The following is a 25,391-nucleotide window of genomic DNA, read 5'->3' as shown; positions in this document are numbered from 1 at the left end:
AATAATTTTGAACAATTTGTAACATTTAGAAATAGTAATTTACATACGTAAAATTTGACTACAAAAACAGCAGTTTGAGAATCCAGCAGGAACCACTTGGCGCCGTTCCCTGAATTACTGCAATATTTTGATGAATTTTAAAAATTAAAATTGTATTTTATATTGCTAGTTATTGTCTAAAACTAACCACAAATGTACATAATGCGTACTGGTGTTACTAAAATGTTAGAAAATTGCCATGACTTTTATAAAATAAAGTAAAAGTCTGGTTTTCATTGATTCAACAGACACTTTGTGTGGGACAGCCGACCGAAGCATAGCAATTCAACAGTTTAGTGAATCCTCTAATTATTTTTCCTCCCCTGCAAACTTACCTTCTTTTACATGGGTATGCTTTGCACCTAACAGTTATCGATAACAAACGGTAACACATCCCAAGTGGAAACGGTACCTTGAAAAAGTGCAATGCTGCCCATCGAAGTCTTCAAATTAAAACGCATTCATCTTCGTTATCGTTTTCCGTTTAATTTGAATTTCAATAGATTACAATGAAGTTTTTTTAATTGCTTAACTTTAATGAACACGTTAAGTTTTTTCGTTATTCGTTTTCGGTTTTTGAAGTTGAATGGGAGTTGGGTAACACTCAAAACTCGAAGTGTGTGGTCGGTGGTGGAATTGTTTAAACGCTTCTCCTAAAATTTCCTGTGTCGTTGGTGCAAACTATTAGATCATCAAAATTTAAATTGATCGATTCGCGATTAGAGTAATTAGTTTTCTGTAGTACTCGGTTTTCTGTCGTTTAAATGCTTTAGTAATTCTTTATCGGTTTCGTTCTCGCCTAGATTCTTAGCGTAAATTGTTAACTTTTTAGAAAATAATGAATAAGATCTCGTCGGTCTCCGTTTTGTTTTTAAATAAATGCATTCGTTTCTGGCGGCATAATGCGCTTTAAAAGTTGAAAACGGATTGTCGCTTGAATACTATAAGTGTAAGTGTATAGTTGGGTAAATAAAAATGGGAAAATAATAAACGATAAAATTTGTATTTGGAAGCAGTTATAAAAAATATTATATTTCATTTAGATTTTTTAGGTTTAGGCCATTAAAATAGTTCTTATGCACGCAATCGAATTACATAATATGTATAGTGTATCATATTCATTGCGTATTCTTCGTTAGTTTCATTGAAATTGCTGTATAGCACGAGCTACAAGTAGATTTAGATTAATTCTGTATATAATTGGCACTTAACTCATTTAAAATACATAAAAATATAAAATATAGTACACAAAACATCTTTAAAAATATGCAAAGGTTAATTTGGATAAAAGTATCAGGGTATATATATCAATAAATAAATCACGTTCATTCTAAATTGCCAAATAAAAACAACACACGCGCCATTGCACATAAATTAATGGTTCAGTACGAATAAGTTGCAACCTCGTTTCCTTCTATCCATCTGTCTCCATCATCTCATCATCATCACTTAATCTTATCATCACCCCTACGATCGATCACGCGAAACTGTGGCAGGTTGGGTGGAGGACTAGGGGCCGAGTGTTGAGGGAATGTTGAGCATATAACTAGAACACTTATAAATCAACGACATCCTCCTTGGTGTAGGGCGAGTCTCTAAACGCGCGTCTGGTCGCCATGCTCTGCTGCAGTTCTTCAACTAATGTCTCCTGTGGGAAAGCGGGAAAGTGTTTCTATTATTAGGCGGTTCGTTTATGTGCCATCTCAACAGGCAAACACAAAGTAGATGGAGTACAGGCAACATGCGGCTTACTGGCTAGTGGACACAACTTAACTACTACACACTAAGTAACAAATGCGGATGTTAGACGCACAGGATGAGCACCGAAATCAACGAAGCAACGTGGCCACCAAATTTTGAGCGGTGATCAATGCAAGCTATCCCAATGCAGCTCCAGCTTCGGAGATCAAACCTCGAATAGCGTTGAGATCTCCTTGCCGGCGATCCGCTTCACGCCGCCGCTTTCCGCGCAGCTTCCGGACTTGGCCGCCAATTGCCCGTTGCGCATGCTCAGGATCTCGTTGCTGATCAGATTCGCACAGGCCCTGGCATGCTGCTTCTCGTGGCTGCTGGAGGAGGTGGTGCTGGTGCTGCTGCTGCTGCTGTGCTCTGTGATCGTCTCACTGCTGCCAGTGCTGCTCGTCGAGCTCACGATCTTCGAACGCGTCTGGCTCTGGTTTAATACTGTCGTCGATGTGCTCGTGGAGGTGGTGGATGAGGTGACTGAGCCACCATTGGAGGTGGAGCCCGTGGAGGAAGTGCTCGTTCGGGCACCGGCTGCGCTCAGCAGGGTTCTGGGCATAACCGGCGGCTTGAGGGGGATTTCTTTACAAGTAACGAGTACAACAAATCAATCAAAATATGAAAATAAATAAGATACAAAACAAAGGAAATCAAATGAGGTTGCATAACTACTTCTATCAGGGATCTAAGTGCTCAGCAGGCATTTTCAAGCAACTAATCGTGCTCATGACTGGTAGATAGCTTACCCATTCTATTGAGACCCGCTGCTAGTTCTCGCACAGACTTCTTTTCTAGGGCGGCTCCTGAAAATAATGTATTAGGATAACCAATTCATTGCATCATTCGATGTGGCTTACCTGGAGTAATGCCCACTATGCTGCCACCGCCACCGGATGATAAGGCTATTCCCGGCGTGATGCCCACAATGGAGCCACCGCAGTTTGTTCCAAAGGTCACAATCTCGACGTCATCTAAAGAGAACGGATAAATTATTTTTCTTGACCTATTCAATTACTTTCTACTTTCTCCACATACCTTCTTCCAGTCTGTCCGGCGTTGTCTTGCTGGAGTCGGCACTACCGTTTCCGGTGATTAGCTCTCCGCTTGCCTTCGGCTCGCTGCCCACCACCGACCATGGTCGGGGCTTCTGCAGCACTATGGGCGTCCGCAGGATGCCATTGCCCGTCTTCACAATCACGCTACCCTCGCCGGTGGCATGGCTCTTGATCGAATCGCTGCTGGGGGAACGTGTTTTATCCTCCCGGCCGGTGGCCTTTAAAAGATTTGAGCTGGGTAGGGCTGTCTCCTCAGCGCCACCGGCGTTTCCTGTACCGCCTTCTGTTCGCATCTTGACCAGAGGAGATTTGCGTCCCACCAGCGGTGAATACTTCTCCAGATTGTCCGTGGAGCGGGAACGGGTGGCCCATGAGGCACCTGGGATTGGTAAAATTGAAAGAAGCATTTAGAAGTGATCGAGGTGAAACGATATTCTCTACTTACTCTTGAGCAGTGGCGACTGGCGCTCCAATTTGATTGGTCGGCGCTCCTCGAGAATGGGCGTGGTCTCCTCGGAGGTCATGTGTCCATTGCCATCGCGGCTCATCGTGGGACTGTCCACAAAGGACAGCGAGCTGCATTCCTCCGACGTGGGCGAAACCAAGGGAGTCAGAGTGGTGGGCGTCACCGATCCGGGCCGGAAAAAGTGCTCCAGACCCTCTCCGATCTCCCTGCTGCCCCCGGCGCACTCGGCACTGACCAACGGCCGGGTGGGAGCACGCGTCTTGGCCCGCTTGGGCCGACCCTTGACCAGGTGCTGCAGCTGGAACGAGGCGCTGGGCAGCTCGGTGATCGAGTCGCAGCACTCGTCCACTCCCCCGTCGTCCATAACCGCGATGCTGTCGGTCATGTTGGAGGCTCCCGCCAAGGCGACGGCACCTGCAGCTGCCCGGGCGGACAACTGGGAGCTGGAGCGGTGCGAGGAGGGCGACTCCAAAAGGTCGGGGAAGTGGCCCAGGCTGAGATTCTCCACCACGGACTGGGGACGCACCTTCTTGGCCAGGCTGCGCCGCTTGGTGGGCAGATGCGGAGTGGCCTGTCGGGATGGGTAAGTACTCGATTAGGATGGGCTTGGTATGGATGCAGTATGTGATGCTGATGAGGCTTCATCGTGTGTGTGAAATAATGAAGATTGTTTTTGATTTTTTTTTGGGGGGATACAACAAGGACTACAAATCAAAACGGTCACAGATATAGATAGTCTACAGAAACAGGCAGTCTACAGAGGGATAAGAGTAAGGAGAGGATTTCCAAATTGACTTCCCCAAAACAACGATCAAAATTAGCAAAGAAAGCAATCTCTATGCCAATTTTAAGACCAATGCCTCAGAGAAGAAGTAATAGACTGATAGATAGAATTAAGAACAAGACAAAAACTACTTACAAGGTTGAGATATTCCAATTTCTTTTTGTGTTTGTTTGGATTTTGAAATGCAATTATGTAAATGAGTTGGAGACAAGGTTTAATTATAGTATGTATAGAGAACGAGTACGAGTACGAGTATTTGCGATTTTGTACAATTGGTTTTGGTTTGGTTTTCGTTTTCGGTTTTGGTTGATGGTGATAATGATGATGATGATCAGATCGGGGCAGGAAGACACGAGAAAAATAATGAGCATGAGCATTTGGTGTACACATTTAAGTAATTTATTAATGAGATTCGATGTTTGTGTGTTGGGGAGTATAATGTGATGCATGTGGGGTTTCTTTTAATTTGCATGTGTCAACTACATCCAGCTAGTTTGAGTGTTGAGTCTTACACATGAATGTACTAAGCATATATGTTTGTGTGTGGTATATATGAATGATATATCTGTTCGACACTTGGCACTCTACTGTTCGCATATACTCTTTTATATATGATGTGGTTATGGACTAAATCGATTTATTTGGTTGATTTCGGAGGAGTCTATTGCATCCACTTGGGTAGCGAGAGATTTTCAACACTTACAGTGGGCGATTCCAAGCCCAGTTTGGGCAGTATCGAGCCTCGTCCACCCGGTCGAATGATCAGACCATCCGCATCCTGAAACAGAAGAACGTCGTTAGTGTCCAGGTCCACTCTAAATAGTTCTTCGATTCGGCAACCCCCAAATTGGGTGACAAAAATTGTAATCGAATGCGCTGATAAGCAGAACAGCGCCACCACCGATCGAAATAACAACTGCCTCACTTTTTTGGGTCGAAGCGAAAGTGAACGCAGTTTGGGGGGCTTAGCTGGGCCTGATAAGAGCCACCCACTCGATAGGTCGATCGAAGCACCACTTACATGACTGGAGCGACTGCGCACGATGTCCGGCGTCTGCGGCTCGTCCAGCAGCACCGATGGCGACTCCGCGATGCCCATGCCACGACGGTAGCGGGTCAGGGCCTCCAGCACCTCATCTGTGGCCCGATCGGAGATGGCGGCGGCCAGGGACTGTTCAATTTCACTGAGGGGAAGAAAAACGGTAGATAATTAGTAACTAATAACCGAAAACCTGAAAAATCTACTTTTCATTGGAAAGACCCTCTGTTTTCGGTTCTATGACCAACTCCTCCAGCGGCTCCTCGTCGGGACACTCTCTATAAGCTGGACTCGAACTAGCTGCCTTGGCGTTTTGCCCACCGAAGCAGCAGCAAAAAGTGCGCATTAGACCCATTTCTTCGAGAGGCTTTTTCCCAACAGCTGGAAGCGAACTGAGGGATGTGAGCTGGCCCCGGCCAATAAGCACAGATAGACCTATTTTTGGCGTAACCCGTAAGAGAAGTGCTTGGCTCCGAAATCCCGGCCACAGTGGAAATGCATTCAGCTGTTTCTGGTTTTCGGTCTGTTGTTTTTAATCTTATCTAAGCGCTGGCTCTCTCACCCATGTGTATATGGGAATACCTAAATAAACAGACCTCTCCTAACGTTCGTGGGAGCGAAATGAGAGCGTATAAAGCTCGCTTCGGAAGTCGAGAGTGCGAAATCGAAGAACCCAGTAAACAAGTGTTTGTTTGTTTGCGAATTCCATTGAGAATTGGCAAAATTAACATGGAAATGTGTTGAGAATTACTTAGAATGTTACTCATATCTAACTTGTTTTACTCTAACAACATTCCATCGATTCGGTAACCCAAAATTACTATCCGTTTCTTTATCTCTAGGCATTAAACTCTAGACCTTCTTTATCGTAATTCAGTTAATAAGTATAAATATGCATAATCTTTGTTTTCATTATCAACGCTTGGTATACATACAAACTTTTTTTGCATTTTATTAACGTTCTCATGGAATGGTTCTCAATGTGACTTTCTCTTCTTTCTCCCCTCTCATTTTTTTTTACCTTTTACTGATAGATAGCTTTGTATACCTATAACGCTCATTTTAATTCTACCTTTACCTTTCTCTAAATCACCATATTTTTGCTCTTTCATCTATGTATTCTCTTAAATGTGCGCATTAACTCGGTTAAAACTCACCCAACTTTGTTCATGATCTCGCTGCCGGCGTTGTTGAGCAGACAGATCTGCAAAAATTCTTCGGGCACCACCAGCCGCTCGGCAAGTCCCTTGCGGAGATCCTGCACCACGATCTGGTTGCCCAGCGTCTTGGGACACTGCTCGATCCCTGTGCGCATCATGGTCTCCAGCGTCTCCTCCAGATAGCTCTTGATCGTGTAGCTCAGTTCGCTGGCCACTCGGGTCAGCTTCATCTCGATCGGATGGCTGTCGTTGCGAACGGCCTCCTGCAGCTTGGGCATCAGCTGCTTGCAGTTCTCGGCGTCGGTGATCAGTCGCTGCACCGCCGAGGCGGAGTCACTGCCTCCCTTGGCCAGCGAAATGGTGTCCTGCGTCTCGGCCACCAACTTGTCCACCAGCTGATGCGTGGAGGAGAGCAGGAAGCCGTGCTGCAGCCGGAATCCCTGGCCGGTGGCCCGCTTCAGGCCGTTGCAGTTTCGCTGCAGGAGCTCCTGCATCTTCCGCATCACCGCGTCCGTCTTGTCCGGATGGCTCTTCAAATGCGGAGCAATGTCGAAGACGGGAAAGGGAATCGTGCGCATGCTGTGGTTGTGCTCCAGCGCGTAGACTATGTCCGCATAGCCCTGCAGCGTCACCCCGTTCTTGTCCATGTAAATGGTGCGCAGCCGGTTGTTGATCTGCAGAGCTTTGGCCAGGAGACGGGCGCCCACGTCGCCCATGAAGTTGCCACTGATGTCCAGCTTCTGGAGGCTTTGGTTGCTGCCTAGGGCGTTGATGAAGTCGTGCAGGTCGTGCTTCAGTTTGTTCTCCGACAGCACCAGCTCGACCAGCGGGAAGTCGTCCTTCTGGATGAGGTTAACCAGGGCGTCCATGACGGGCGGAATGTGCTTTGGCTTCATGCCCGTGAGGCTGCGGGTCAGATGCAGCGTCCGGATCGAGGGGTTCTTCGAAATGGCCGTCAGAACGGGCGCCAGCTCAGCATCAAGATCTGGGAAGTTAGTTCAGTAATTAGTAATTGGTACCAAACATTCATAGCTCCACTAACTATTATCACTGATGTCCAGGCTCTGCAGCACTCGCACTCCATGGATGCAGGACTCCAGCACATGGGCACCTTGGGCGCCCAGCGTGTTGCTGCTGAGATCCAGGTAAAGCCCCGCTGTGGACTCGTTGCAGGCCAGGCCAAGCAGCAGGTTCTTTAGGGCCTCCATGGGCAGCTTACAGCCGGCGATGTTGAGGTGCTTCAAGCTGAAGGTGCTGGTGAAGAACTGCTTGAACGAGGGCGGGATCTCCTTGCCCTTCTTGGTGCTGAACGAGTTGTGCGAGACGTTTAGGTGGGCCAAATGCGTGGCACAGCCGCGCAGCAGAGCTCCAAATAGCTGGAAAAACCAAAGGTGAGGCATTGTTTCCTTTGAAAACGTAGAGTATCTTACATTTTCCAGCGTGATGTCAGTCGAAGCCAGATCCAAGTGCTCCAGCACATTGGGTTGAGCCAGAAAATTGTGCAGATTCTACAGAAAATGAAATATATTATAAAAAACATTTGAATCTATTGAAATACACTTACGGTTATATCATCTTTGAGACTATTACCACTTAGGTCTAGATACGTGAGCGAGTTGGAAATACTTTGATTGAGCGTCAACGAGTGCGACATCTGGTTGACTCCCTTTGAAGTCAGTCCGCAGTGGGCCAAGGCCAGTTTGCACAGGCCCTTGGACACCTTGGCTATGGGCCCGGCTAGATGAATGGCACCTGGTCCACGAAACATACGATATATTATTAGTCAACTAGTTAACTGTGAAGCAACCCAAATACAACGACTGTAGGATGAATGAAAAGCATGATCTTTGTAGCCAATTTGAAAAAAGATTTGATTTTCTAATAGTTTAATTTTGTTTACATAGAGCAGAATGCTTGAAGACGAGAATGAAGAAAACCTTATCGAATTAGTTCAGACCTGTGTGGCAATCATGCAAACCATGGCCACACAAGTCGGCAGATTAAATTGCAAACTTAGAAAACAAAATAACAATAGCAGTAACACAACAACAATGCAATGTCTATGTTTCGTTTAGATGGCTGTGGTGCTATGGTGTCTATTGGTGGCTGCAAACCTTGTACAATCTTTCCAAATAGGGCGCACAATGAACTTGCTCCTACACAAATCGCAAATCAAAATGGCCAACCGACAAACGACAAAACATTGAAACGATGGGGAAGAGAAACGATAGCAGAGAGGTAGACAAGAATTGGATTAATTGGATTACACGAGGCGGGTCTCGATTACAACTCGATGGCATTTTGGGGCAGCGTTGTCAGCAGGGATTGGGGCAGTTGATTGGCATCCGGGGAACGGGATACGCACCTTTATCCTCAATTATATTGTGGCTTAGATCGATGGTGCGAATGGCGGGATTGCTATTCGTTATCACAGATATCGATAACTTGTTGAGGAAATCCCATCTGCAAGAGGGAATGGGATTAATTAAAAAGAACACACAGCCTGAGAATAATGACTACCTTAAGCCCAGTGCCTCCAGATGCAGCTCCTCCAGCCACATCGAACGCTTGAGGACGTGCAGGATGCGTTCCAAAGTCTCGTGCGACAATCGCATGTGGGCTGCCTTCAGGCCACGAAAAAACGTGTTGTACTCCAGCGCCGAAACGATGGCCATCAAGTCTCTGAAATAAATAGTCAAGGAAATTAGAAAGTAATCAAACCATAGTTTTTTACGACAAAACTCACTTTGGTTCCAGGTGGTCAAAGTCGCGCAGGTTGAGCACTCGCGTGTCGTGGGAAAGGTAGATGGTGTCCACATCCCAGGCCACCTCCTCGCGATACGGAACGCCATGGAAGTCGCACATGCAGGCGTACTGGGCACTGAATCCCCCGCAAGGACCCACATTTCTGGGATCGGAGGGTCGGAATTCCTCGGAGAATATGGTCTCCCGCTCCGGCGGCTGTATATCGATCTGGAAAAGGGTGGAGTTCAATGACCTGATGCCAAAAAAGCGCTTAAAAAGTTCTACGAGGGCACTCAAAGGTCTCAAGAGTCCGCCATTGTTGTGTTGCTACGAGTTGACCAACTTGACGAAGAACAATGCAAAGTTTTCGGACTGCCTGCTAAACTCCTTAAAAACAAACTGCTTCGCTTTGCCCCCTTTTTCCCCCCTTACAATCTGCTTAAACTTAATCTTGCATTTAACACTGTTGCTAAATGCGAATTTTGATGGCTACATTTCAAGGCGTCAACCTGATGACGCCCGGGTCGCGTGCCCTGCGGCAATTATCCAAGCCATGTAGCTTCAATTGTGGCTGCCACTTCCCAGTCGAATTGCTAGATAAAAAGTGGCAAGGCAACAACAATGGGTTGGGGGATCTAGGGAACTACAGGCGTGGGTGCCTCGTGGGCGGCTCTACGGCGATTTGCATAAACATACCCAGCATAATTTACGACGAACTCGGGCCAGAAGCATTACAAATGCATTGAATTATTAACCCCAACTTGCGCAGATGACGACGTTTATGCACTTACGGCCTAATTGGACAAGGGTGGGGGGTGGCATGCTGACACAGTGGGTGAGATGCCACATATGTATGTGCAGTGTACAATGTCCCCATGTTTCCATGTTCCCATGTACCCACAGCAGATACACACAATTGCTCACTAAATATTTAATTAAACATTAATTAAAGCCAGACGTGAGTCAGTGGGCGAGAAGCGGTCGATACTCAACGACAGCACTCAGTGGGTTAAAATAATGGGTCGTATTTTCATTTACCCCTTTCGAAAGTAAACATTTTATTTAGCAATCCATTTTGTCTTATTTTAAACCCATTTTTTATAAATAATAAAATTTATGGTAGTGGGTTTAAATCAAAAAAGGGTGCCATGTCCGTCTGTCTGTCCGTCTGTCCGTATAAACGCCAAGATCTCGAAAACTACAAAAGCTAGAAGATTGGGATTAACCACGCATATTTCCATCCCTCTTGCATTTCCTTTAGCTAGTAACCAATAGTAATATTTATTTATTTATTTATAAATTCATTTCCTTACCTTTCGGATGATGTATTTCAGAGGAACTGTTGGGAATATCTGCTTGATGGCCGAGGCCAGATCGGTCAGAATGACATCAGCGTTCTGCAGAATGAACACAGCCGAAATGGAGATAATTACATATGGAACATTACAGATAATAACCAGTAAGTGGTTTTGCCTTACCGAGCTGAAATTGCCCGCATCGCCGGTGGTGACGAACGAGTATGGCCGATCGGTGGTGACAATGGAGAAGTGGGAGGACTTCTTGCTCTCCACCCCCACGATGTCCAGGTAGTGGAAATGGCATTCAATCTGGGGGAGCATAAAGGGGTAATTAGTTATGATAATAACACAAATATGGATCACCCACTCACCTTGGTGGGCACTTTGGCACTGAGCAAGTAGACCCTCACGGGAGTAAAAACCTGCGAAAAAAGAGAGGAGGTGCGAAACATGAGTGAAAAGTGCTGTAATTGGCAAAGAAAACACAGGCCAGACATGCGTGCCAACATGCTTGGCTAAAAATTCAGGGGATGGGGCACATGGAGACCATTCTTCAGGCAGTCAGTGGAGTGTAACTCCATTATCACGAGAATCGGAGACTCAAAACTCAATTTGGCCGGCCTTTGTCTAGCGTGAATTGATTGAGAAAAGTTCGCTGCTTTTAATGGCAAATCAAAGTGCGTCGAGTAATTCGTTTAACTTCGCAAATGCAGGGGCCAACAGCAGCTGAAGTTGACTTGAAAGGAGGAAGAGTTGGTCCCATCGACTTTGGTAATTGGACACTTTGTCTCTGCCACCTTGTAAGCCGCTCGCTCAAATCAATTTTCCAGCTGTGTGCGCTCTCCAAGCGGCCGTACAAGTGGCCAGCTATGAAATTAGCATAGTCCGGCCTCCAGGGAATGTCCAGGAGGGGGAAGGGGCAGGGGGAGAAGTCGTGCCCCGCCGCCGCTAAGTATGCTATAAAATATCAATTACGGCTCTGGGCAGGTGCAAATCGGTTGCCCCCATCGGAATGTTCAGGAGGTTTAGCTAAGTTGGCAGCCTAATAGTGCAGTTAGACAGTGCATTACTAAGAGCTCACGGATATACGGTACGGATCATAGGTATACCTTTCAAGCTAAGTATTTAAAGTTTAAGTTTTAAACTAAGCCGATTATTTTAATACTTTTTATTTATAGTCCATAAATTATGGATATTATTATGATTAACGAGGACGGAAGCTAACTTCGGCAAGCCGAAGTTTTAATACCCTTGCAGATTTTACGAATTAAAACTTGACTAGACTAGCAACATGAATTAATAAACAACAAAATATTTTATAATTGAAAAAATAAAATTTTAAAATTTTTCACCCTATTGTTCCTATGTGAGCTATAGGATATAGACGCCCGATCGGCACGCGCGTTTACCCTAATGAAGGTACGCACAAAAAAATACGATTTGGAAGGTTTCATGGGAATAGCTAATATTTTGCGCGAAATATCCTGAAAAACGTCAAATTTTGACCGATTTCACCCTATTGTTCCTATGGGAGCTATAAGATATAGACGTCCGATCGGCACGCGCTTTTACCCTGATCAAGGTACGCACAAAAAAATACGATTTGGAAAGATTCATGCCAATAGCTCTTACACTGAGCGAAATATCTTCATTTTTGTGAAAGCTATATCCGATTGTTCCTATGGGAGCTATAGGATATAGACGTCCGATCGGGTCGGCTTTCAAACTTGATCTGCGTACACATGTTTTAGGACGACTGTGAAAGTTTCAAGGCGCTAGCTTTTAAACTGAGCTCGCAAACGGTATTGAAACAGACATACAGACGGACAGACGGACAGACGGACAGACGGACATGGCTATATCGACTCCCCTATTGATCCTGATCAAGAATATATATACTTTATGGGGTCGGAAACGTCTCCTTCACTGCGTTACAAACTTCTGACCAAAATTATAATACCCTCTGCAAGGGTATAAAAATTGACAATTTTAGAGATAAAATAACCGTTTATAGTTACTTTTTTCCAAAAAATTTATTTATTTATTTATTTAACTGACTTGGGTTGTAAACTAATATTATTAAAGTTCACATCTTTTTAACATATTTAATATGGACAATTTTTAAAAATAAACAAGAGAGAACGCTATAGTCGGGTGCCCCGACTATCAGATACCCGTTACTCAGCTAAAGGGAGTGCGAAAGAGATGGAGAAAAACTTTGATCCTTCGTAACTTTTTAACGAATGGTCCGATTAAAAAAATTTCTTCTACATTTCGATAGGTATTGATAAACACAATAAAACTGCATTTTTACTTTTCCAAAATATTGAAATTTTTAAAATCGTATATAAGCGATTGTGGGCGTTAGAGGGGGCGTGGCACCCTTTTGAAACAAACTTGCGCTGCGTAGGAACTCCTAGAATCTGCATGCAAAATGTCAATCTTCTAGCTTTTATAGTTTCCGAGATCTCAGCGTTCATACAGACAGACAGACAGACAGACAGACAGACAGACAGACAGACAGACAGACGGACAGACAGACGGACAGACGGACATGGCTAGATCGACTCGGCTAGTGATCCCGATCAAGAATATATATAGTTTATAGGGTCGGAAACGCTTCCTTCTACCTGTTACATACTTTTGCACGAATCTAATATACCCTTTTACTCTACGAGTAACGGGTATAAAAACCTGTTTAAAGTTACTTTTTTTTGCAAAAAATAATGTAATTTTTACTAGCAACTATTTAACTGACCCTGGTTGTAAGCTAATATTATTAAAGTTCACATCTTTTTAACATATTTAATATGGACAATTTTAAAAATAAAATAACTGATTATAGTTACTTTTTCTTTGCAAAAAAACAATTTAATTTTTACTAGCAACTATTTAACTGATTCGTGTTGCAAACTAATATTATTAAAGTTCACATCTTGTTAAGATATTTAATTTACCAAAAACGAGGACGGAAGCTAACTTCGGCAAGCCGAAGTTTTAATACCCTTGCAGATTTTACGAATTAAAACTTGACTAGACTAGCAACATGAATTAATAAACAACAAAATATTTTATAATTGAAAAAATAAAATTTTAAAATTTTTCACCCTATTGTTCCTATGTGAGCTATAGGATATAGACGCCCGATCGGCACGCGCGTTTACCCTAATGAAGGTACGCACAAAAAAATACGATTTGGAAGGTTTCATGGGAATAGCTAATATTTTGCGCGAAATATCCTGAAAAACGTCAAATTTTGACCGATTTCACCCTATTGTTCCTATGGGAGCTATAAGATATAGACGTCCGATCGGCACGCGCTTTTACCCTGATCAAGGTACGCACAAAAAAATACGATTTGGAAAGATTCATGCCAATAGCTCTTACACTGAGCGAAATATCTTCATTTTTGTGAAAGCTATATCCGATTGTTCCTATGGGAGCTATAGGATATAGACGTCCGATCGGGTCGGCTTTCAAACTTGATCTGCGTACACATGTTTTAGGACGACTGTGAAAGTTTCAAGGCGCTAGCTTTTAAACTGAGCTCGCAAACGGTATTGAAACAGACATACAGACGGACAGACGGACAGACGGACAGACGGACAGACGGACATGGCTATATCGACTCCCCTATTGATCCTGATCAAGAATATATATACTTTATGGGGTCGGAAACGTCTCCTTCACTGCGTTACAAACTTCTGACCAAAATTATAATACCCTCTGCAAGGGTATAAAAATTTTGATAAGCTAAAATGTGTAAGAACTTCCGGAAAGTTTTTCTCAATAAAAATACGTTTTTTCTGGCTTGATATGATTAACAAAAGTGATAAGCTCAAAAATAGTTTTCGGGGGAATAGTCAAATATTTTTCATATTACTTCTATTTTGTCCGAATTTTATGTTAAGCTGTTGATTCTTAGTAGAAACCTCAAAAGTCCAACTTGACACACAAATAAACGGAATTCGCGAGCCAAGATATTCATTACTTTAATGGCACTTCAGGCGAAACGGTAGCCTCCTTCGAATTTGAGGCAATTAGGCTGGGGGACGCAATTTCGAAGCACAAATTGGACCGCTGACTGCCCGCAGATGGGGCAATTTGAATCTGTGCCGCTGACAGACGGCGTCTCCTGGCCGTCAGCAGATCTGGAGTCCGACAGATCTGAAGTAGCTGGCAGCAGGCCGAAAGCCAGGCCAATTAGACAGCTTCGGGAGGGGGATTCACTTACCAGAACACGATTCTCCGTCTTATCGCCTTTCGTCTCCAATTTGACCATATACTTGACCAGTATCTTTGTGTGGCGACCCAGTATGGATTTGACGCTTTCTGCAAAGAGATAATCGAGAGGAGGAGCTTGAGAATCGGAATGAGAACGAAGATCGCTTGGAGACAGAGCGGAAATGCAATTAAAAGTCACAGTAGCAGTTTCGTTCGCCGTTCGTTGAATTAGTCACATTCGAGGTCGGCATAAAACGCTCTCGAAAACTGCGTCTTACGATAATAAAGGAACATAAAACCACTCAAAAACAAAGGTTTTCAAAAGAATTCAAAATTGGATTAGTCATAAAGTTTGTAGTACTAAAATAAGTGTGCTTTACACATTTTATTTTCATTAATATGCAAAGTGTTGAGTAATATTTCTCCCTGTGCACAGCTGCATACATTATCTATATGACATTATTATATACCCAACTTTGCGGCTTTGTTGTGCATGCCAAACTCGAGTATTATATCACTGCCCGCCAGTAAAACGAATTGATTCAAACGTAGTCAAACGACACACGTAGAGGAGGCAATTTTCAGGCGATAACACCCTTGATGCTTCCTTCCCTTCGCCCCTCCACCGGCATAAAGCCCCGATTCCCCGATTCGCAGCGACAGCTACTTAGCATATACTCCAACAACGAAATGTACTCTCTTTTCTTTGCACAAACACGCCAGCGATGACGAATTATTTGGAGGGAGATATGTGTTTATATGGGGGAAATGGAGGAGGATAGCCGGGTGAAGGCTCCATGGGGGTGACATTATTATGTCATGCTAGAGGCATGTCGGATTCCCAGGCACCTCCGATATAAAGCCGAGAGTTATGACTCCCCGTCTGGGCATGCCACCATAAAGGAATGAGAAAGGACCTGGAGCACCAGAAATAACAGGCAAGTGCCAAAGGGGAAACGGAATTGAAATGTCGAAAATTCTGAATGCCGGCAAGGTTAGCATGCATAACTGCCACGCCCACCACACCCCAGGTTCCTCACAAAAAGCTCATGTTTATACCCTAGAAAGAGGGTATACTCGGTGTCCATGTTCCTTATCTGCTTAAATTATTATATAATTATCATGCGCCTTTGTTGAAGGTCAATAGAGTAATTACAAGTATTCACTTTCATAAAAAGTAAAAATTGTAATTTAACCCTATAACTTATTATAAATGTTATCTAAAAAACTGGGTATGAATATGGTCATGCCCCCGAAAAGAACAAGCTGATGAATCAGAACATAGAATGTCTCAAGCAATTACCGAATTGCTCCGAGAGTGAAAATCTAGACGGGGAAATACGCCCATTAACTTGACAATGGATTTACATAAAGTGGGCCATAAACAGAGCTGCGGGGCTCTCTCGATCCTGACCACACTCAAGCGACGAAAATGTCAAGCGGGTCCAAAATAAATAAAGTGACAGTTTGTCTTTATGACCGTGGGGCTCGGGGAGTGGGTGACTATGATAATGAGTGCCAATTGCGCGTTATGGCCAAAATAGATTGTTAAGACGTTTCGGCACGCACGATACACACACGCACACCCAGTAGTTGTGTGATAAAAATCAAGCGAGCATAATCAACAACAGCTCACTGATTCTCTCTTAATTATATATCTCAAGCGCGTCGAAATGTGAACGAACTTGGGCAGAGAAAACGCCACCGCAGATGGGTTTTTGTGGGCTACGAACTCTGGGTGCCACTGTGTCAATATCGAGCGGAAGAGCTCCTAACAAAGCCATTCACCCTAACGGAAATTACCGAAGTTTCCATGCTCTTCCTCAAAGTGTCAACTATATTTGCTTTGCTATCTGATTACAAAGTCCACTGCATAAGCCCTCAATCCCACTCTTCCTCCTGATATAAACCCACAATCCACACACAAATTCACAAATGAGGTCAGAGTCTTATTATACAAAGAACCAATTCATTTAAGTTTTTCCAAAAAAACATTCTTGGATTATTACTTTCATGTATTGTTTCTTTATTTCTTTTTCTGAGATGTATGTATTTATATTCCAAGAACTGAAACCCCTATTGATTGTGATTTCTATAAATTGTTGATGATAACATTTCGGGAAATGACTCAATTAAAACTGGGAGTAATTGAAATAGGTTTAAGTTTTTATTTGAATTCCAGATTGCTATGACCAAGCCAGTCACACTTTAGAAATACCCCGCGTTATGAGGTCTGAATTACAAATTATTAGAAGTCAGCAGAAGAAGAGCTGTTATCGAGGCGAAAGAGATGGCGAAAAGTTCAAACATTGAACTCTGCCGAGGGCGTGGAAGTTTACCTGTGTAGCAATACACCTGTGCTTGGCTATTCGCTTGATATTTGCCATTGGCTGGGTAACATTTTGTCTGGCATTTGAGGGCTGCATCGGGTTGCAACTTCTTTGGCCATGATTACCTGTCTGCGCCGGACATTGTCAGTCCGCTTCTGTCGCGACTCCATTTCCGACTGAGGGGAATTTGACTTTTAATTGGCTTTTGTGGTTATTTCGCTCAGGGCCCATGCATACATAGATGGCTAAATCTCATCTCATTATATTGAAGTACGTTGGAAAACCTCTAAGCTTTAGGTATTTTTGATCTTTATATTTTTCGTTTCAAAATGATAGAATCCATTAAATAATTTCAGCACTTACAAACCAATACTTATTTATATTTATATACTTAAAAAAATAACCCAAGGAGCTGGTTTATTTACTTTAAATACAAAATAAACCAAATTTCGAATGTGTTAAAAATCCAATTTTCCGATTGCCTGTGTACTTTTTGCCTCGGGGTTCAAAGAACTGATTCTCAAAAAGTTAGTCAAAAACCTGCAGGCGGCAGGCGGAGGCATTGACAACAATCTAAGCTGGCATAAAAGCCAACGAGTGTGACCCAATTCAGCGCATTTTTCCACTTTTTCTACATTTTGCAGCTGCAAAGCTCAGCACAATGCCAGAGATTACACGAGTTCAAAATACTCCACTGCCAGATACAATGTGTATCTGTATCTGCGAGTGCGGGTGTGCATGTGTCATCTGTCCACAGCGCCTTTTCGTTTAACACCGTGTTTGTAGTTCGTGTTTTCAATCTGTAGCTCGCATTGTTTGCAGCAAAGTGTACACTTTCCATACGCTGCAGATTCTAATGGACGTCATCGTTGCCTGTGCAAATACAAAGGCTGTCAAAACTAGTCGGCAAACAAATAAATAGGAGCACCGAAGTGGACAGAGAGCCATTTCGCAGTTTGACAGCAATTGACCGGGGAAAGGGGGATTACGGGGAAGATTTATGAGAGTGGGAAAGGTCCCAACACTGGAAAGTAAAGTTCTCTTGAAAGTCAAGTTTTGATACATTTTGGATGAATTATAAATTTTAATATTATTAAGATTTTTAGAACATTAATAATTTAAGATTAAGATAGGATTCTGTATAGTTATATGTGTTTATATATTTTTTATATTTTACTTTTCGTACTCGAAAACTTTTTCAAGTCAATTTGAAATAGAAATTTTTTCAATAATGTTATTTTTTAACAAAAAATATCTTTTAATAAGGTCTAGTCGCACAAAATGTTCTATGAATTTCAGTCAATTGGGAACTTACGGAACTGCTACTTTGGGAAGTCGGTCTGCAGTAATTGCCCGAAATATGAGTACAACAATAACCTCCAGCTAACGGCAAATGCTTTAATGCCTTTTTCTTTTTGAAGAAGAAATCAAAGACAACAATGGCAAGGCCTCTGCCGCCGTTGGCGTCGCTGTCGCCGCACAAAAGAAAGTTAAACGAAGATTTTTATTTTCGTTTTTCTTTGCTCAAAAGTTGCGATTACTTTACGTTATGTTAATTATATTTGCACAATGGAGCAGGCAGTCACAAAAAGGTATAAAAAGTGGGAGGGTGAACGGTGGCTGCATTTATTCGACGATAACAGAAATGCAAATTCAAAACTTTTCTGCTTTCGAGAGATACCAGCCAACGAAAACCAGGTCACTTCCCCAGAAAATGCTGCAATCAAAATGTATGGCCTCCTGTCCGATAAAGTAAACAAATAAATGAGTCTCAATTCGACGCCTGTGAGTCACAATGGTTGATCTAATTGTTTTTAACAAGTTGTGACGACCAATCGTGGGCGTGGTCAGGGGCGAGTTTAATTCGCTTGACCTCAAAACGCAATTTATTGTGCGAAATTTTCGTTCGGAGTAATAGAAAGCGACAGGTTCAGGTTCTCCTACGACTCGAGAGCTCTCTCTATCTCTTTCGAGCATGCCGTTCTCCTCTCGCTCTGCCCGAAAAAGAAGTGGGCCAAAAGCAGCTGGCCAAAACATATGGATGAGGAGGGGGGGAGGGGCCTTTCAGCCAGGTCAGGGATGCGAGCGGCGTCATTAACGTCACTTCTTGGGTGACACAATTTCACCAAACACCAGAGATGCAGAAAGAGAGGGGCATACAGCTGGCGAAAGAGAGGGGTAAGCACCTAGCGAAAGAGAGGGGAGATATTCGCATTTGGCTATTGGAAAATGGAGCACATGAGCGTGTTTCGGCTTTTGTAAATTCTGCGTGCGTTTGTTCGTTCTTTCTTTCTTTTTTTATTATCATTTTTTTAATGGCTTTCGGAGATGTTGTCAAACTAGTTTCCCCAAATCAGGTGAAAAATATGCGCCACTAATGAGCAGCGAGGATAAATGTGGAGCGCAGGTATCACAGGAAATTGGAGCAACTCGAAAAGCGAGAGTGAAATGATGGCAGAGAACATTTATAGGTCACTGGAAATAAAACACAGAAGCTGGAGAGGATAAAATATGTACATGCATATGTATGTTCGACGATTAAATATGCGCGCTAATTGCGGACAATTTGCCACTTAGTTGCATGGCAAATGGCCAGCACTTAATTGCTGGCATAAATTATCGACCGGCTCATTGATATCCACTGGCTATGCTCTCTATAAGTGGGTCATCCAGAGGTCATCTTTGGCATTGGCTCTGCAAAATCCCTAAAATGGGGCCAACGTCCATCAGCTTTTGTTTCAAATGTTGGAGATTTTATATAACATTCGAACCGATTTGCATTTCTCACATTGGTCTGCGAGTTTTCTCACACAAATCTCGGCGGGGCAATCAATTTGATTGCGTCCACTTTGCGAAGGTCAAACGATTTGAATCCGCATTTGCAATTTTGCAGCTACAGGCAACACAGCTGCGATGAACCCTATTTTAAATTCAGGTTAATGGAAGGATGGCATCAGGGTTACAAAAGGGTTTAATACGATTGAATAAAATACAAGAATACATATTTCGGTGACCTAAAACCATTGCTTTTTGTTCTCACAAATAAATTATTACTATCTTATTATTTTATTTTATGTTAAAAAATATTTAAATTACCATTCTATCCATCAATTTTTAACTTTTTTACAATAAACTCATAAAAATTAATATGTTTAGAATTAAATATTAGGTTTTTTTTATTTAATTCAAATATTAAATACAAAAGTTAGAAAAAATATGTTTAGAAGCAAAGATTGTGTTTTCTGAGCAAAGAGTTGTATTCATAGAGATATCATTAACCAAATATTAAAAATAATTTAATGATTAATTTTTATTCCAACATTTTTATGATCGAATGTGCTTGGGCTGGTAAATTCAATGGGCAACCACAACTTCAAGTCATCAAATTTTCCCCATTTATGGTTTCAGTAGATCACGAGGCAGTCTGACTACGCACACTTTGCATTTCATTTGTTTATTTGCCTTATTGCATACATAGTGCGTACTTATATAGGATTGCAAAACAACGATTGGGGCCTCGGGGGCTTTACAATGTACGCGTATGGGGAATTGTATTCTGGATGAGTAAATGCAGTCGAACCGCTCGAGATAAGCCTTTGAAGGCAGGCCAAACAAATAAGTAAACAAACAAAGAGAGTTGGCCGCAACAGGCAGAACAACAACAGCGACGAGAAACCATCAATAAACTTTCAACAAGTCAATTTCCGTTGAGTAAGGTGTGGTCAGAGGCGTGGGCCCAGGGGGGAACCCAACAGACTTTATGAAGTGCAAAATGGTCTGAGCAATCACACCTGACTGAAAATCAAAACCAAAGATCGATCGGCGGGGAGCAGTGCTGTCGGGCAATAACAATAAAAAAAATAAAAAATAGAAATAACCTTTACAGACTTTGGCCTATGATGGGCTAAATATATTTTTTACTTTAATTACTTCTCTATTTTTTATTTAGTTTTAAGTGTTATAAAGTTTTAAAATAATTTTTAGGGAATTGCACTAAAGCGAGAAAAAAGCTAGATGTAGCCAAGCTGTTAGCTCTGTTTGCGATTAAGAAGTTGGGGAGTGGGGCCAACGCATGACTCATACGGTGGGGTAAACAAATGAAGTATAGCACCACCCATCCAACCGACCCGAGGTGATCTTCTATTGCTCACCTTTGTCGCGATTCTGCTTGACCACGTCCCGTATCTGCAGCTCGATGATGCGGCGCAGGTACTGGTCAATGTGACTCATCATCTCGTTCGTGTACATTTCACCCATTCGAGCACTAACGGTTCACAATAATAATGACAATCGTAATTACACTTATCGGGCAACGATGTGATGATATATTATGTATATAAGCTTAGAAGTCGGAAGGCGCGTTTCTAACGGATTTGCAAGCCAGGCCAATTAGCCTTGGTAGTACGCTGCCACTTTGAAAAGGCAGGCCAGGCACCGAGCGCGGCGATTTCAGCACTGAGCGTTGATAACCACGATCGCCTTATCAGTTAACTTTAGACGTATCAGTAAGTGAGAGAGTAAAGGAACTTGAGCAAAAAGTGGGAGAACCTAAAAATGTACTAATAGATTTACAGGGTGATATTTTCTGTACTATTTCTGTTCGTAAATCATAGTTCAAACATGTAAAAAGACATTTAAATCTATTGAGAATAAATTAATATTCAATTGAAGCTCTACAGTTGAATCCATTTCTAATTTCAAATTAAATGTTATAGAAAAAGAAAAAGCAATTAGTTGAATCGATAAGGCATAAAAAAGTAATAAAAACAAGAACCAACATTGCATACCAATTGTTCATTTCATGACCAGCGTTCACTTTGTCGAAATATATCCACATCACTTAAACAATAAATATTTTCGTCTAAATATTAAAGCAATTGTTATTTCGCTGTTTAATTTGACTGCATTGGAATTTTTATAGCCTTGCGTTTTTTGTAAACCGTTCTTGCAGGATTTTATATATTTTAGCCTAACGCGGTCGTATCAGAAGCGTTTTGGTCTTTGCTCCCTGTGGGACAGAGGGCAAGCGACTTGGTCGTTGATTTATGAGAACCATGGCCGGCGACAGGTGTCTAAACAGTAAAAATTAAATTAAATAAACAAGAAATGAAGCCCAGCGAGGCGAAGACAGCGGCAGGGCGATAATAACAACAGAACCCGGACCAAATTGCATAAATCAGACTGCCGATCGCGCCCATTATATAATGCCCAATTCAGATTCGGGTGCAGCCACCGCCACCGAGCGGAATCAAGTTTATTTTGGACAGCCAACTGGAACCGGAGCAGCGGCAACCAGCGAGCAGATCATAAATAAAATTGTCAATGCTCAATTTGGAGCGAGTGCTCCAGATTCCGGCGGATTCCCCTGCAGTTGCAGCTGCCGTGGAAATTGAAATATTTTACAAATGATGGGCATTGAGGTGGCTGTGATTGTGCAAGTCCCTGCCCACTTAATCAGAGTACGTTAATTGGCAGACGGGAAGCAAACTCCGTTCTGCAGTGGAAATGGGACGGAACAACAAGGCGGAGATGGATGGCTATGTCAGGTAGAGCAAACAGACAGGCAACACAAACACGCCAGGTAGTAAGCAAACAAACAGGGAAGGTGTCAACGCCCACGCCTGGGAACAGGAGTCCCGAACGGGATGCCTTGGAGCCCGGAGCATGGAGCACGGAACATAAACTGGACTGGACTGGTGGAGCAGCTGCTGTCACTGAACTCAAATTAAATTACTCAGCCTGGCGATGAGTTGGTGGTAAATTCCTAGGGAAAGCCACAGTGAATTATAAGCAAATAAATCAAAAAAATCAGCGTCAGCTTTCCTAAAAATAGTATCATTTATTTTATACCATTTTTATTCCATAAAAGCCAATTTAAAAAATAATTGTATATACAATTTTTAACAGTTATTAACTGTCAGTTATTACTTTAACGGAACGAGAAATTTTACAACTATCAAGAACTACATAGTTACCTTCCGCTTGTTTTGATTTGTTTGAATAAAATATTTTGTTTGATATATTTAAAGCTTTTTGTTTTAAACATGCCCGCTTTGAGCCAGGTTTCTTGTAAACCCCTGAAGCGAACATTTCGAAATGGGCTTAAAGAGTCTCCTTTGGCGCTTAAATAGGTATATGAACAAAGGCAACATTATCATACAGTGAACCCAGGCATTTATGTTTATGGCGAATAAAATCCAAGGCTTATCAGCGAGGGTTTTATTGAATTGCGTTGCGGAAATTTAGTTTAAAACGTTCAAATATCTACATTGAGCTTGAAACGTAGTAAGTGGAGCAGTAACTGTTTCCGAGCCTCCCCTGAATTCGGAACAAATGACTGGGATTCGACCAGACACCTGTCATGGGGCATTACGCGGTCTACAGTCTGCATGCCGCCGCTGAGTGATTCGGCCCTTGTCAGATTGGTTTTCACGCCCGGCGGAGATGCCAACGGGCCAAGCGTTAACCGATTTCCGTAGGAACCAGAACTTTAATTGGTAACCATGCGGCTTGTTTATGGGGAAATAATGCTCACTAGCTGCAATTGAACAATGAGCTTGTTTATTTTCACTGTTCCCCCATTCAGTGATATCAATATCGGGCTTTGAATGTCATTTATATGGAAACCCTCGCTGACTTACTCTTGTTTACCGATTGTATATATCTACTTATTTATGTACAATGAACATATGTACTGCCTTATATTTTTATTTTAGCTTATCGCTCGCGGTCTGATGGGATTTACACTTTCTGACTTTGCGTTTCCTTTCAGCTCAATTAAATATCACGGAATCTACAGACGAACTTTCATTACTCGAGTCCACATTTACAAGCTATTTGCAAATATTATTAGGATACTTTTTGTACACTTCTTTTGGGTAATAAACTTTTAAACTCAAAATCTATACTTTCTACTTATCTTAATTTTCCTCATTAAGATCTGAAAACGTTTTACTTTCTTTTTAGTCTGCTTGTGGCAAGTTAATTTTTTTACAACTTGTTTTATTTTCAAATATTTAAGAGTAAGTGCTCATAGCTTTATAATTATGTTGTAAAAAAGTCTTAGTTTTGCTTTAAATGAAGTGCTTAACTTTATCGAAACTCAGGGGATATGGAGATCAGACGTCAAAAATACTCCTTTTAAAGGAAGTGCTTCTAAAACTGTGAGTGGGTGGGAGTTTCCCAGCGGGTTGATGGGTGGCAGTGTTTGTGTGGGGGTGGTGTGTGTGTGTCTGTGTATTTGGGGTGTCGCATTAAAGAAAACGGAAGCCGGCGGCCCAAACAGAAAAGTAAAGAGCGAAAACAAAACGTCAACGTTTTGGAGGGGATGCATCTTGCATTTGTTTTTGTTCATGCGTTTTTCAAAACAAAGAGCTGGGAAGAGGGGGTGGGGGCAGGGCGAGAAAAGGGGGCGAGAGAGAGAAAGTGGGAGAAAGGGGAAAGAGCGAGCATTACTCACCGTTTAGGTCCTTGGTTAATTGCGAGCGCGTCGACATTTTGTCTTCCGAAATGCGAATTCTGCGGCGAAAGCTGAGTGAAAATGAAGTCAAACAGGAATAACCAGGAAAAGGGCCGACGAAATTGGCTCAAAGCGGCTGTTGTTGTTGTTTTCGTTGTTTTTGTGGTTGTTGTTGCTGCTGCTGGTTATGTTGGTGGTGGTTCGATTTCAATCCTGACACGCCTTACAGCCCGAAACTGGATTTTTGAGCTGCTCCCGCACTAAAAATCGCCCATCGGACATTTCGCCTTTTTTCGTTTCGACCGATTTTGTATTCTCTTTTTTTGGCAAAACTCTTTTCTTTTCCAGGCAATTTTTTCACATTATTTGCACACACACGCAGGATTTTCGATTCGGGTTTTCACGCTTTTTCCACCCTTGTCGCGGGGTCGAAAAACGGAAAATTCACTGAGACGCCGCACAGACAGCAGTTGGTTTTTCCTGCGACACCTTGGCTTTACTTTTGCTGTTTTATTTGTGAATTTAGCACTTTTCCCCTGAATTCACGAGCATTTTTGTGTATATTCGCTTTTCGTTTCACTTTTCCCCCAGAAATCGGGTGTTTTTTTCTTTTCGTGGGCAAATACAACAATTTCTGAGAGAAGTGCTGTTCGGACCGGCTCGCTTTTAATTTATGACTAACTAATTCCGGCGAGGCAAAGTTAGTCTGCGAATATTGCTTAAAAATTAATAAACACACGATCCGCGACCAGCCAGTTTCATTTTCGGTTTCGACTCAGTGTGGCCAGATCTTTAAAGGGGCGGGTTTAATGTGGCTTAAGTGGCGTTAACAGTGGGAATATTCCGCATTCGCAGTTAACAGCCATGTATGTGCCGACTTAGCTATTTTCTAGCCAAAGTCAAAGATTGGTCAAAAGATTTAAGAGAAGTAACCAAAGAGAGCAACCAAATTTCAATGAGCAATTATTCTATTTCACTTTAATAAGATTTACAGCGAATAATAGTATGCTGACATTGCTTAAATAAAGACGAAATTACTCGCTTAACGG

The 25,391-nt window shown here is 42.6% G+C and overlaps 1 protein-coding gene across 9 annotated transcripts; it reads right to left on the bottom strand.

Annotated features, from left to right (window-relative positions):
- Positions 1–1,038: 1,038 nt before the first annotated feature.
- Positions 1,039–25,135, bottom strand: LRR (Leucine-rich repeat). Of its 9 annotated transcripts, none has more exons than XR_011417736.1 (21): positions 21,035–21,155; positions 14,564–14,661; positions 10,701–10,751; positions 10,510–10,638; positions 10,345–10,428; positions 9,033–9,259; positions 8,807–8,968; positions 8,652–8,749; positions 7,851–8,038; positions 7,717–7,794; positions 7,329–7,662; positions 6,284–7,271; positions 5,109–5,271; positions 4,791–4,865; positions 4,223–4,243; positions 3,283–3,874; positions 2,818–3,216; positions 2,640–2,753; positions 2,529–2,585; positions 1,792–2,364; positions 1,039–1,687 (listed from the first exon to the last, which is right to left on the bottom strand). XR_011417736.1 is itself a non-coding variant. In XM_017157070.3 (21 exons), exons 1-21 carry the CDS (start codon positions 24,377–24,379, stop codon positions 1,595–1,597), a joined length of 4,401 nt encoding a protein of 1,466 aa, XP_017012559.2. In that variant the 5' UTR covers positions 24,380–25,135; the 3' UTR covers positions 1,039–1,594. The 9 variants fall into 9 exon arrangements, 7 of the variants coding, with proteins under 7 accessions (XP_017012559.2, XP_017012555.2, XP_044248883.1 ...); XR_011417737.1 differs by having other exon boundaries at positions 1,853–2,364; XM_017157070.3 differs by lacking the exon at positions 21,035–21,155 and adding an exon at positions 24,343–25,135 and having other exon boundaries at positions 1,952–2,364.
- Positions 25,136–25,391: the final 256 nt, after the last annotated feature.

This window comes from Drosophila takahashii, chromosome 2R, assembly GCF_030179915.1.
Source record: "Drosophila takahashii strain IR98-3 E-12201 chromosome 2R, DtakHiC1v2, whole genome shotgun sequence".
Lineage (NCBI taxonomy): Eukaryota > Metazoa > Arthropoda > Insecta > Diptera > Drosophilidae > Drosophila > Drosophila takahashii.
Note: the sequence above shows the minus strand (reverse complement) of the source record. Positions and strands in the feature narration are given on the sequence as shown.

Bases quoted from the DNA above. Each gene is read 5' to 3' on its own strand.
- LRR (XM_017157066.3), bottom strand. From the start codon at position 21,140: ATGGGTGAAATGTACACGAACGAGATGATGAGTCACATTGACCAGTAC. The intron at 14,662-21,034 runs GTGAGCAATAGA...ATCTCTTTGCAG, and splicing joins CAAGCAGAATCGCGACAAAG to AAAGCGTCAAATCCATACTG. The intron at 4,244-4,790 runs GTAAGTGTTGAA...AAACACAAAAAG, and splicing joins TGGGCTTGGAATCGCCCACT to AAATTGGAATATCTCAACCT.